General features: G+C 40.2%; 1 protein-coding gene across 10 annotated transcripts; it reads right to left on the reverse strand.

The window, feature by feature from the left end:
* Window positions 1–1,221: 1,221 nt before the first annotated feature.
* Window positions 1,222–12,153, reverse strand: apold1b (apolipoprotein L domain containing 1b). Of its 10 annotated transcripts, none has more exons than XM_029280207.2 (24): window positions 11,987–12,153; window positions 11,151–11,217; window positions 10,999–11,064; window positions 10,876–10,920; window positions 10,728–10,784; window positions 10,256–10,315; window positions 9,493–9,534; window positions 9,340–9,402; window positions 9,179–9,253; window positions 9,035–9,094; window positions 8,839–8,913; window positions 8,533–8,595; window positions 8,323–8,400; window positions 7,559–7,618; window positions 7,372–7,443; window positions 7,050–7,121; window positions 6,157–6,234; window positions 5,645–5,698; window positions 5,457–5,492; window positions 3,472–3,549; window positions 3,327–3,366; window positions 3,182–3,227; window positions 2,026–2,440; window positions 1,222–1,915 (listed from the first exon to the last, which is right to left on the reverse strand). In XM_029280207.2, the coding sequence occupies exons 2-24, from the start codon at window positions 11,214–11,216 to the stop codon at window positions 1,433–1,435; spliced, it is 2,184 nt and encodes a 727-aa protein (XP_029136040.2). In that variant the 5' UTR covers window position 11,217; window positions 11,987–12,153; the 3' UTR covers window positions 1,222–1,432. The 10 variants fall into 10 exon arrangements, with proteins under 10 accessions (XP_029136040.2, XP_020504456.2, XP_020504455.2 ...); XM_020648800.3 differs by having other exon boundaries at window positions 9,493–9,531; window positions 11,813–12,153; XM_020648799.3 differs by having other exon boundaries at window positions 11,813–12,153.
* Between the last annotated feature and the right edge of the window lie 68 nt (window positions 12,154–12,221).

The raw sequence follows: 12,221 nt of genomic DNA on the forward strand, positions 1-12,221 counted from the left end.
TCAGTCAGAAAGAAATGTCGTTGCCAGATGAGATGTCTCAAAGATGAAATGCGGTCGCTGCCTCACCTACGTTAATGACACTTATCAGAAACGTCTTTTTCTTCCTTCTTGGAGATGAGCCAGAAAAGAAAGAAATGCCTATGTGCGCATTTTTGTTTTGTGCTTGTTCACCTTATCACAATTTTAAAAAAATGATTGAATAAATAGAAATTAAAAAAAAAAAGAAAAGAAAGAAATGGTCTGTACTTTCAAAGGTTCCCAAAACACTTTGGGAACTAAGTTTGAGCCGCCCAAGAACGCTAACAAGCAGTGTTAGCTTTATTTAAGGTTCCACAAGCCAAAAAGCAGCAGGACCTCCACATTGTAAGATTGTCGGTTTATGAAACGCAGAGAGCTTACTTCTGTCTGATGAGAAAATAATCCGGTTTCTTTGTTTCGTTTGACCGAGAACATTATAATCTATTTTCCATTTTTGGACAAATTGTGATATCGTTGATGTGACTGGTGAAGTGGTTGTTCACCATGCCAGCTGCAATGTGCACATATAAATGTCTACACTGTTACAATAATGAAGCCTGCTGAAAAGGAAAGCATGGACAGAAACCTTCAGTGTACACGTTGACATATGGGCCTGTCCTTCGTTTTTCTTCATTTGTAATCAGGACTGAAAGAATCATAGTTTACACTGGATAAAGCGTAGGGCAGCACAATGACGACCTAATGGTCACAAGCCCATTTAGTCAGACCCATTATCATCTTTTCTTCCAGTTGCTCAACCTTTTTTTTTTTACCTCACATTCAACTCGCAGGCTCATTGTTTATCATGTAACTCGACACGCGTCAGTTATCTGATCTGACAGATCTCATACTTCCTGAATCAGATAATATCGGGTAAATAAAAACGACTAAAGAAGGTTATTTTTCACCTGTGTAGGAAACTTGTACTCTTTGTGGGACTCTATCATTTAGATTTTTTTGTCGTGAAGGTCACACTGAGAGGATTTAAGTCACTGATATTTTAGTTTTTCAGATTGTTGAAAAGATATGGAAGTGAGGATTTTTTTTTTTTTTTTTTTAAAAAAGGGGTTTTGAAATGCAGAGGGGCAGGATTAGCAGCATTTTTCTTGCATCAGTGCATCACTCTCTGGGCACACGATCATCACACCTCATGTGTCCCCTTGTCTGTTGGGTCTTTCACAACTTCAAGAACTGACAGACAAATAAGCATAAAAACACTTTTATTGCTGGGAAACATTGTAATAACAATCTGGCAACTGATGCTTTCATACATATCATTAAAAACTACTTCTATAAATAAGTGAAATATTAAAATGTACAAAGAAAAAAAAACTACAGCATTATTAGTTTTTGCTCAAACTTCATTTTGTGGAAAAAGATTGTTTTAGTGACAGTGAGGTTTTGGTTTTGTCCTTCAATCTTGAAGTTCAAGGAGTTTCTTCAAATCAGCCTTCAGCAGCTCCTCGTCCTCTTCCTCCTCCTCCACCTCTACCTCCACCCCATCCATGGTTCTCTGCAGCTCTTCCTTGATGCGATTCAGCTCCAGCAGCCCGTCCTGCAGGTCCTTGCAAACCTCGCGGATCTTGGCCGCGAACTCCGTCTTGGCTCCCTTGTTGAGCTCCACCGAATCCTTGGCGAGGAAGAAGACGTCCAGAGCGAGGAAGAGGCCCGACATGACCCCGGTTGTGACGCTCATCACCTGAACGGCTTTGGCGGCGCTCCCCGCGGCGCCTAGGACCTGGACCGTGCCGATCAGGCTCTCCGTGTTGATGACCAGAGCCTTCCCGGCGCGGCCGCCCTCCTTCATCACGTGTTTGACGTTCTGGTTCAGGTGCTTCTTTGAGATGCTCTCGGCGTACTGCTCAAAGTTCCACTCGTCGAGCGTCTCCATCCCCTCCTGTTGGGTGAGTAAGGCGATTATATATTCTCAATAAACACAAAAACTCAAGGTGATTCAGATTTACAATGAACTTATGATTAGTATGATTTTATAATAAAACATGTCACCTGCACAAACTCCAGGCACTCCTTGATGTCCTTCATCTCTTCCTCGTAGTCCTGGATCATCTTCTCCACCTTCTTGCGGTCCGTCTTTGAATGCACCGTGTCAGTGATGTTCGCCGAGGCCGACGTCACCCCGCCCGCCGTGGCCACGCCGATGCCCACGGCGGTGACGATGAGCGACGTGCCCATCGTAAACGGCGCCAGGATGAGGCCGGTTATGGTGGTGATGGAGCCCGCGACGCTGGCCACGCCGCCGCCGATGCTGGCCGAGACGGTCTTCTTGTGGAACAGGTCTGCCGCGTCAGCCAATGAGAGCAGCTCCAGGATCCTCTGCTGCAGCGAAGCGCCGCGCTGGTTGAAGAAGCGCACGAAAAGACGAGCCGCCATGAAGACGCGATCGGCCGCTTGTTCCACCACTCTGAGACAAGGAAACAAAGGAACATTACACAGTTTGTTCAAAATAAGTGTGAAGTTGGGGCGCTGGTGGCGCAGTGGTTTGTGAGCACGCCCCATGTATGGAGGCTGTAGTCCTCCAAGCGGGATTGAATCCCACCTGTTGCTCCTTTCTCGCATGTCATTCCATACTCTCTCTCTCCCTGATTTCCAACTCTATCCACTGTCCTGTCTCTCTATTAAAAAAAAGGCACAAAAAGCCCAAAAATAAATCTTTAAAAAATAATAATAATAAAAAAAAATAAGTGTGACGCAAGAAGCAGGATACAATTATAATTTAACTTGAAAAAGATGCGTCCAACCAGAAAATGGATGGATTGACATTAAACTTTTTCGTATAAAATTCAATTGTATGATTGTGGGGCTGCTGTGGCTTTGATCTCAGCTCCTACAGTCTCCATGGTGATGTGTTCTTTGGCAAGACAAGGAAACCCCCAAATCTCCCAGTGGCACTAACATCAGCGTGTGGATGTGATTAGTCAGAACTGATGGCCACTTTATATCGCGGCCTGTGCCGTCATGGTGTGAATTTGGTGTAAATGGGTGCATTTGACATTTAAAAGTGTAAACCCACTTTGAAAACTGCTTTGTAAGTATGATTGATGAGATTTGGACATCAAATGCAAACACGTTTGGAATTGTAATCATAGTGATGTGATCGTGTTTGAAAGTTTTAATTAACGCCTTCAATAGATGTGATACTTACTCTTCAGCTGCATCATCCTGGTTCGCCACATTCCACTCGTCCCATCCTAACAAAACATTTAGATCAGTTCAGCAACAGCTTTCAACTGCGAGAATGATCACCAACAGATTATAAAAAAACAAAATTATATTATTATCACACATACCCTCTACTGTTCTCCACCACGCTACCAGGCCCTCCTCATCCTGGAAACGACCAATTATAACACATTTAAAAAGAAGTAGACGTGCAGGGTTATTCAGTGAAAGCTTTATTTGAGATCTTAATGTTGATTTGAAATTTCAGCTTACGTCTAGAGGGTCTGGAACAGTTCCTTCACTGTGCACTGGTATTTGTGCCATCTCTAGAGTCTGAACTTCCACGGTCTCCTAAAACAGAGAAATAAAAATGTTGTCACAGTCTTTGGACACATGTTCTGAGCTGTTACATAGTGCTATCAGTCTACAATCTGACAGACAATGGGGTTAGATTTGCATCATGCAAAGTCAAATTCCTCGTATGCATAAATGTACCTATTCTGATTCTGGGTCACCTTTTCAAAAAGGAAAGTTTAGTGCTTCAATGCTGCTCTGTTGTTTACCATTTGCAAGGCTACTTCTTAACTGCTAACCAGCTACCATCAGACATGTGAAAATATGTATACAATTTATATAGCACATTTAAAAACATGGGTTTAAAAAGTGCTTTGACATACAGCAAATGCAGGAAAAAAGCAAAATAAACCAATCACAGAAGTACATAAACAACAGCAAAACTATAGACAGTGTTGGTGTAAGGGCCTCAAATGCACCATTCAAAGCAAGATGAGGAATCAGGCATTCCCCCTTCTCAATATCATATTTCATCAACTGTGTAAATACGTATCCTATTACTTATGGACTTAACACTTTATCCAACATGAGTATAAAAGTCTAAATAATGTATTATTGTAAAATGCATTGCAAGTATTTCATGGGCACAACCCATATACCCTGCTCTGCTGCTCATCCCACAAATGTGGCACCATTTAAAAAGGGCATTCCCAACGGTAAAAGATTGATTGCCAAGAAGCATTGTGACAACAAAGAAATAATCTAACAAACACAAATGTCCTTACATTTTGTGTAATGTTTATAATAAATACTACACCTTTGGCCCAGCAATATCACCTGTGTAAATATTAACATACTCGCAGGCTTTTGTTTTGGATATTATGTCGGTAAAACCGTAAAAGCTAAAATTCCAGTCCCTCACTATCATGGATCTATTAAGAAAATTAAATTAATACCACAATTGCAGTGTATTCAAAAAATGTAGTTTCAATGGGTGTCAATGGCACAAAAAAAATGACGAAGGACTAAAGGTGTGATTTTTTTTTTTTAACATTGTATTAAAGAGTTGAGAAATACATTTTCATGAAATTTTTTAATTCACCCCAAAACTACAGGAGGATTAAATAACATTTAAAATCGATGTCGGCTACAATGGGGTTCTCATGACATACAAGCTCATAGTATAAATGTTACAAAAGATCAGGGCCATGTTTTCAGCTTTTTGTGAATTCTCAACCATCTATTTATTTTCTTGGCGTTTGCATGTCGCACATTATCAGAAGATTGAAGGCATATTTCCTCCATCTTGATTTCCCACTCTTTAAAATGACCAGAATGGTAGATAAACCTCTTTATTTAAAATGACATAACCTTATTGGCAGAAAGTATAAACTCACTTCTGCAGACCTACATTGTAGACATATAAAAGTCGTCTAAGGCTTCATTCCAATTATTTAAAATACGACACCAAGGGCAGCTCTCACTCCATTCTCCATTGTTCATTTGCACGTTTCTCATATCATGTACCGCAGGCTCAGAGTTGCCATGATAAGGCGATGTGCTTGCCAACAGAAAAAAAAAAAATGCAAAATAGAGCTGACCTGAGAAGCCACAAAGTAGATGTGTCATGATGTGGTTGAACAACAAAGAGAGATGTGTTTGAACTACAAGTAAAACATTACCCATCCCTACACACCCTTTATAAATATATGAGCCTGCCTGAGTTATTGAAGCAGGCATGAGCCGTGCATGCTTTTATTTACACGCTTTCATAATGTCTCTACAAAGCGACTCGCATGCGAGGGTGTTATTACTCAACATACAGCTAAAGTAAACTGCACTGCAGCAATCCATTCACTAATGCTTCAATGTGTGGCTGACGATCTCCTTGGTGTGTCGGGGCCTTTGTACCTTAAGTAAAGAACTGAATTGGGGGTTGGAAAAGTGCTAACTCTCTTTCTCACCTGGGTCAGTTCCTGGGAGTCAGGTGATGCAGAGTCCTGTGGAGTAAGAAAATATATAAGAACTCTACATGTTTAAGAAAAAGCTTAAAAACAGTCCAGTTTTTATAGAACCAGCTAAACCAAACGTTATGTCATGTTATTGATTTATGAAGTGGACCCCTTTAGTTGAGCTGTATAGTTATTGGTACCTTTGTTCCCGACCCAAACAATGCACTCGGTAGGATTCTCTTTAACTTGAACGTCTAGAGAGGAAATCGAACACACACACACACACACACACACACACACACACACACACACACACACACACACACACACACACACACACACACACACACACACACACACACACACACACACACACACACACACACACACACACACACACACACACACACACACACACACACACACACACACACACACACACACACACACACACACACACACACACACACACACACACACACACACACACACACACACACACACACACACACACACACACACACACACACACACACACACACACACACACACACACACACACACACACACACACACACACACACACACACACACACACACACACACACACACACACACACACACACACACACACACACACACACACACACTTACCACCTTGACACGGTCGAACTGTTTTAAGTAAACATTTATGAACTGCTGATGAACATACCATTCTTCTTTTCTTTGGCGCCTCTGTTGGCTGGCTTTTCACTTCACAGCTAGTGTCGCCATCAGTGTACCAAATAGACTGTGAACAGGTGGAGGGATTAGTTTTAAACAGTTTGACTCAAGTTTAAATTATTTACATTTCCTGATCGGTGCTTTATTTTGAAATCTTTTGGAATATGATTAATAAACTCGATGTTTCTCAGTGACTCACAGGTCAGCACAATGAGCCTTTTATTTTAAATCTTGTTATGATAAAACTGTAATCCATGATCAGACTGATGTATTAGTCCACAATTGTCTTGAACTGACTCATGTTAAGACACTGAAGTACAACCGTCATGAAGTATGAGCCATTGTTGTTTTCTTGTTAGCACATCATGTGCTTCCCACTCTGCAGTTGGTGCACATTTTTCCTTTAAGCCTATACCCAGAGATCAAGTTAGGTCAATCAGGTTGAGAACTAGATTCATTTAAGAAATGAAAGGGGGAAATATAAAACTAAATAAAAGCACTGGGGATAGGAGTTTAAAGGGGACATATTATGAAAAATATACTTTTGTTTTTGCACATAGTGTATATTTGGGTAACCTGAGTGTCTACCGACCCACAAAATGTGAAATAAACCCATCCAGTCCTTTGTTTGTGGTCTGCATAAGTCTTACAACACAGAGAAAAATGCTCTCCTTGTGACATCACAGTGAGATTCTGGTAAAAACATACCCTCCCCTCCCCTGTCACTGAGAGAGCTGGTTTATACAGGGTCACAAACCTCCTCTGGTTCTTGATTCATGTCATATTTTGAGCAAAGCGCAGCACAGATGCTTCACTTAGACTACAGGGGGACTGTTTGAAAAGGTGGAGAAGGGGGATAACATGTCCTTTTTAATGTCTTACATGTCTCTCTATGGTGCTGTCGTCCAAGCTTTCAGTGCTGGTGGAGTGCTCTTTTTGTAAGGTTTTGGGTTCCTGACAGGAAATGAGAAAAGTTAGGTTAAATTAATAAATGTTAACTTTTGGCATCCAAAAGATCAAATGATATGATATTTTTCAAATCAGGCAACTGTGTTCAAAGTATGTAACAGGGAAGCTAATGGAGTTAGGAACTTTAACATGAGGTCTTTTATTATTGCTAAAACACCATGCATCAAGATGATCTCTGACATATTAAAAAGCCAAAGCACATACTTCTCTTCCCCCAAAAACAAATGACCTCAACCTTCATCTGCGTCTTCAGTGACGGATCTGGTTTTGGAACAGTTGAATCCGTTTCACATTCCTCCTCTGGCATCTGCATCGCGAAACAAAAACAGCCCCAAAAAGTACTTCAAATGAACAGGTATGCGTCTTGGAAAAATGTCAACAACTTGACATGCGATTAGGAAACATTACTTTGTTGACTCTACCTGTGTGTACGACCTAAAGGGGTTAACTTTCTGCATCATCCCTTTGAACATCCCAGGGTTCTAAAATATATAATCCATCAACAAAAGAAGAGAAATAAAAAGTTAAGAGAATCATTCATCCCTTTGTATCTCACATGGGTCACATTTGAAAAGCAGACAGAAGCTTTCAACTTTCAATAAGGCTTTGGTTCTTTTCTCTGGCGCCATCTGGTGGTAGTCAGGATAATAACATTGTTGTTTGTTTAAGTTTGTTTTTACATTTACATTATTGTATTTTTTTTATTTAAAATGATGTAAATATGTTTGATCTGTTTTTAACTTCTATTTTTTACAAGTATATTCCCATCCCCCGTTTTCTGGATCTGCTGTAATGCACAAATTTCCCCCACGGGGATTAATAAAGTTTATCTTTATCTTCGGCAAACAGCAAAGCAGGCTGCCTCGTGGTCTCTCCGTTTACTGCTATAAAATACGCCTGTTTGCTCACAGAACCAAGTGGAGAATAAACAAGCAAACTCCCTTATTGCACGGTAAGGATGCTGATATATGAAGCGATTTCATTGGACCAGAAACTCCCTGTAAAGATGATCTAACATGACTTAAAAGTCTTTCTTCTTGAGTCGTGTTTTTTGCTAAATTTAAGCACATCTTAAGACTAAAGGCTTGCATGATTATTATTTCTACATTCATATATTGTGAACTATCTGATGTTATTATTCCACAGTAACAAACAAAGATATTACGTCGTCTGCTTTTTGATCTACCTGCTTCTCGGGCAGGTTGTTGTTTTCTGTTAAGCTTCCCTTGCTGGAGGACAGCTCGTTGCTGAGGGGCTGCGAGTCCTGAAATGTCAACATGCGGAAAAACAAACTTGACAAAAAAAAAAACAAAAAAAAAAACCGGCACAACAGAAACTGTGGAAACGAGAATGAACCACTTTGTTGTCATCGGTATTAAAAAACCTGCCCTGGTACCTTTGGCTGTGAGGATTTGAACGGGTTGACCTTTTGCATCACTCCTGCGAACATCCCTGGATTCTAAAGATGAAAAACAATCGGACAATGACTCTACAGAACGGACTGCAAAAAAAATGCAAGTTAGTAAGATTTCTTTGTAGGTTCTGAATCATCCACGTCACCTCTCTATAGAAACGCTTTGATTAAATCGTCTTCGGTAGCTTAAACTAAGTCCAGTTCCCTTCGGATCAAGCTTCCATTTGAAATTTAGTCCAATTTTTTCCATCCATGGATGATGTACAGACTACAGCAGACTGAATTTACCTCTTTGACTTCAGTTTCTTTCTCAATCTCTGGTGGATCTGCGGCTTCATTTTGAACGTCGCTCTTTGGCACCTGCTGCAAAGAAAAAAAAAAAAAAAGGAATAAAATGAAAAAAAGAGCTCAAAATGATATTAAATCCAAGTTAGTCTGAGTTTTTTTTTTTTTTTTTTTAATGTGAAATATTCAGAGAAGATACCTGTGTGAAGGGCTTGAACGGGTTGACTTTCTGCATCATGTCTTTAAACATATTTGGATTCTGAAACACATGAAGATCATTCTGTGCTTAATCAAGTAACATCCACGATGAGCATGTAGAGACTTTTTTTTAAAACTGATCTACCTCTTTCTCTGACGAGGTATTGTCTGCTAAGCTTCCACTGCTGGAGGAGAGTTCATTGTTGAGAACCTGGGAGTCCTGACAAAGTCGACATGCGAGATGAATACACAAATTGAGAATTGCTCGCCTTCAAAATGGGTGTAATCGGTATCATGTTCTGGTACCTTTGGATGGGAGGATTTGAACGGGTTGACTTTGTGCATCATTCCTGCGAACATCCCAGGATTCTAAATAGAAGACACATTCATTGGACAATCAGAGTCGGACACTTTGTTATAATAATACAAATTGTGAGTCAGTGAGCAGACTTGGTTTACCTCTTTAGCTTCATTTTGAGCATCGCTCTTTGGCACCTGCTGCTGAGAGAACAAAGACGGTGGTTAAAAAAAGAGTTTTAGGATTTTCTTTTATTGGTATGTACAGAGAAGATACCCGAGTCAAGGGCTTGTACGGGTTGACTTTCTGCATGTCTTTGAACACCCCGGGGTTCTGAAACACAAGCTCCAACTTAACTCTGCTTATCAAGCAAGAGTCATTACAATAGAGAGTGAGAATTAATGTCCTCTGATCGAGAGCTGCCCATGAAGAAAACAAGAAATACACATTCTTATTTTCCTGTTCTATTCTTCTTTTCCCCCCTCTTTCTATGATGGCCACATTAACACCAACATGTTCTTCTTTCCATTAATGTTGACATATACAGTATATATATATGTTTTTTCTTTTCCTCTAAATTATCTTCAGTTTTGTTTCTGTTTATTTTTCTTGCTACTTCCCACTCAGCCACTCACTTTAATGCATCACACTGCCACACACACTTTTCTTATACACGACCTCAACTTACTACTTGACTTTTGTTAGATCTACTTTAGTTATATTTGTCTTTGCCTGTCTTTGTTTATTTGCCGTTGCTTTAATTGTCATGTCTATGTGCACATTTTTGTTTTGTACTTTTTGTTCACCTTATCATAACAAAAAAAAAAAAAAGAAACAAAACGGAAGAAAGTTCAAATAAAAATGGATTAAAAAAAAAAAAAAAAACAGATAAATTGGGTTTCTTAATGACGTTCTTTCCCCCACCTGTTTGGAGTCCGAGTCTCGTCCCTGTTCCAGTGACTCTGATGATGAAGCTTTAGGGACCTGCGTTAAAACATTTAAAATGAGTTGACGGCTCATTGTCCAGCACAAATCCTTCATTCTCACAGTTGCTGCAACAGCTAGCAGACAATCATCTTTTTCTCTACATGTACAAGACTCCCTGTTGTCTTTAAATCGTGACCCAAATTTCTGATATTTTTTTCAACCAATTAGATTTATTTAATTTGAAAAGAAGTGGAAGTTTGGACCACGATGGGACAAAACATGATAGAAAAAAAAAAAGAAGCTCTCCATGAACTTTTGTGCCCTCACATTTTTTCTGGCACCACATTCAGGACCTACTGAGAGTCGGAATCGCGACCCACTTGTTGGTCCCGACCCCACCAGTCGAGTACCAAACGGTACTCGGCTAAAGTGTAACAATTAATTGTAATGAAATGTTGTAATGTTTTACCTGTGACGTGTACTTGAATGGGTTAACCCTTTTCATAACTCCCATCACGCCAGTCCTCTGATGTTTATACAAAACATACAGATTAAAGAAACCCAAACATACTCAGCAGTGGTTGTTGAGATATTACAAATGTGGGACTCTTTCTTACCTTCGTTTTGGGGTTTATCTCACTTGTGACCTCACTGGTATTTTCCTATTAAGAGAGAATAACAGTCAGAATGAGGGGAGACACCTGTTGTCCATGTAGGGGTTTGAACAATCAGCCAATCACCTGTGAGGCTTCGGTCACTTCAGCATCATGTCGGCCCATCCTGTGAGTGATGGGTCTGTCTACTTCCTGGTGATGAAGAAAAAACCAGCAATTAATCAAACAAACACACAAAGACAAACACAATACTGCCTCTTCTCTTGAGTTCTTCATACCTCCTTGCTGGGTTTTTGATGTGGAGTTGTTGAGGAAGCGCCTTTGTCTCTTTTGAACATATTCATGCTGAAATACAAAAAAGTTTTCAATGCAAACAGAATACAGAGCTCTACATAAACTCAGTCACGTCGGACAAGGTCATTTGAGAGCCCGACAAACCAAACCCCGGTCATATTTTTGAGTATTTTAGATGCAATGTTTATCGGATTTAAATGTCGTTGAAAGTTGAGTAAGATGCTTAGTGGAAAATACCATTTCAGTGAAGAAAAACAACAACAACAACAACAACAACCTCTAACTCAAAGAACCGGTTGTTTCCACTGTATGTACACTACCTCAGCTGATCGCTTACGTCAGTCTCAGCCCGAGCAATGAAAGCACAGCAAAAGTTATAATGTGTCAGTCCGGTTGAAGTTTTGTCAAAAAAGATCTTGCCGAATTACAAGAAAGTGTCAAACTAATCGGGGCTGTGTGAGGAATTCGTGTTCATCGACGTGTATCGAGCAAAAAACGCAACAAACCTTTAAATCGTTAGAACTGTGAACCGGGTTCGGCTTGAACGTCACATACGCGTCAGAAACAGCACCGCGCTTTGTATGAGCGACTATGGAGGAATGTTTGACAACACAAAACGACACAATGAAACAAGCAGGGCGCCTACCTCAGTGTTGCGACAGGAAAAATAATAATAAAAGAAAAACGCTGGGTTGCTAAAACACAACAGAAGAGTTAACTAGTTTTAAAAAAAGTTGATCTCCAAAGTCTCTCACTTCCCCTTCATCACGTAGAGACGTCACGACACAAAGTGAGGCGGACCTCAAAGGTGTTTGATTACCGATGATACTGTCACTCCTGCCGGCTCTGATTTCAGGTGAACATTTAGTTTTAAAAAGTGAACAATGGATAAGTACAGAGAATCTCCGACAATTAACTTCACTCCAGCGTCGAGTTTTAGTTAACAGAGTCCCGTGCCTTCATTTGAGACACCTGTGTTTCCTGAACTGGGGCGTGGCCTCACTCCTCCCGGATTTATGGATCTTTAGTCAGGACATGTCTGACTGCCTCAAATA

This window comes from Labrus bergylta, chromosome 22 (genome assembly GCF_963930695.1).
Source record: "Labrus bergylta chromosome 22, fLabBer1.1, whole genome shotgun sequence".
Lineage (NCBI taxonomy): Eukaryota > Metazoa > Chordata > Actinopteri > Labriformes > Labridae > Labrus > Labrus bergylta.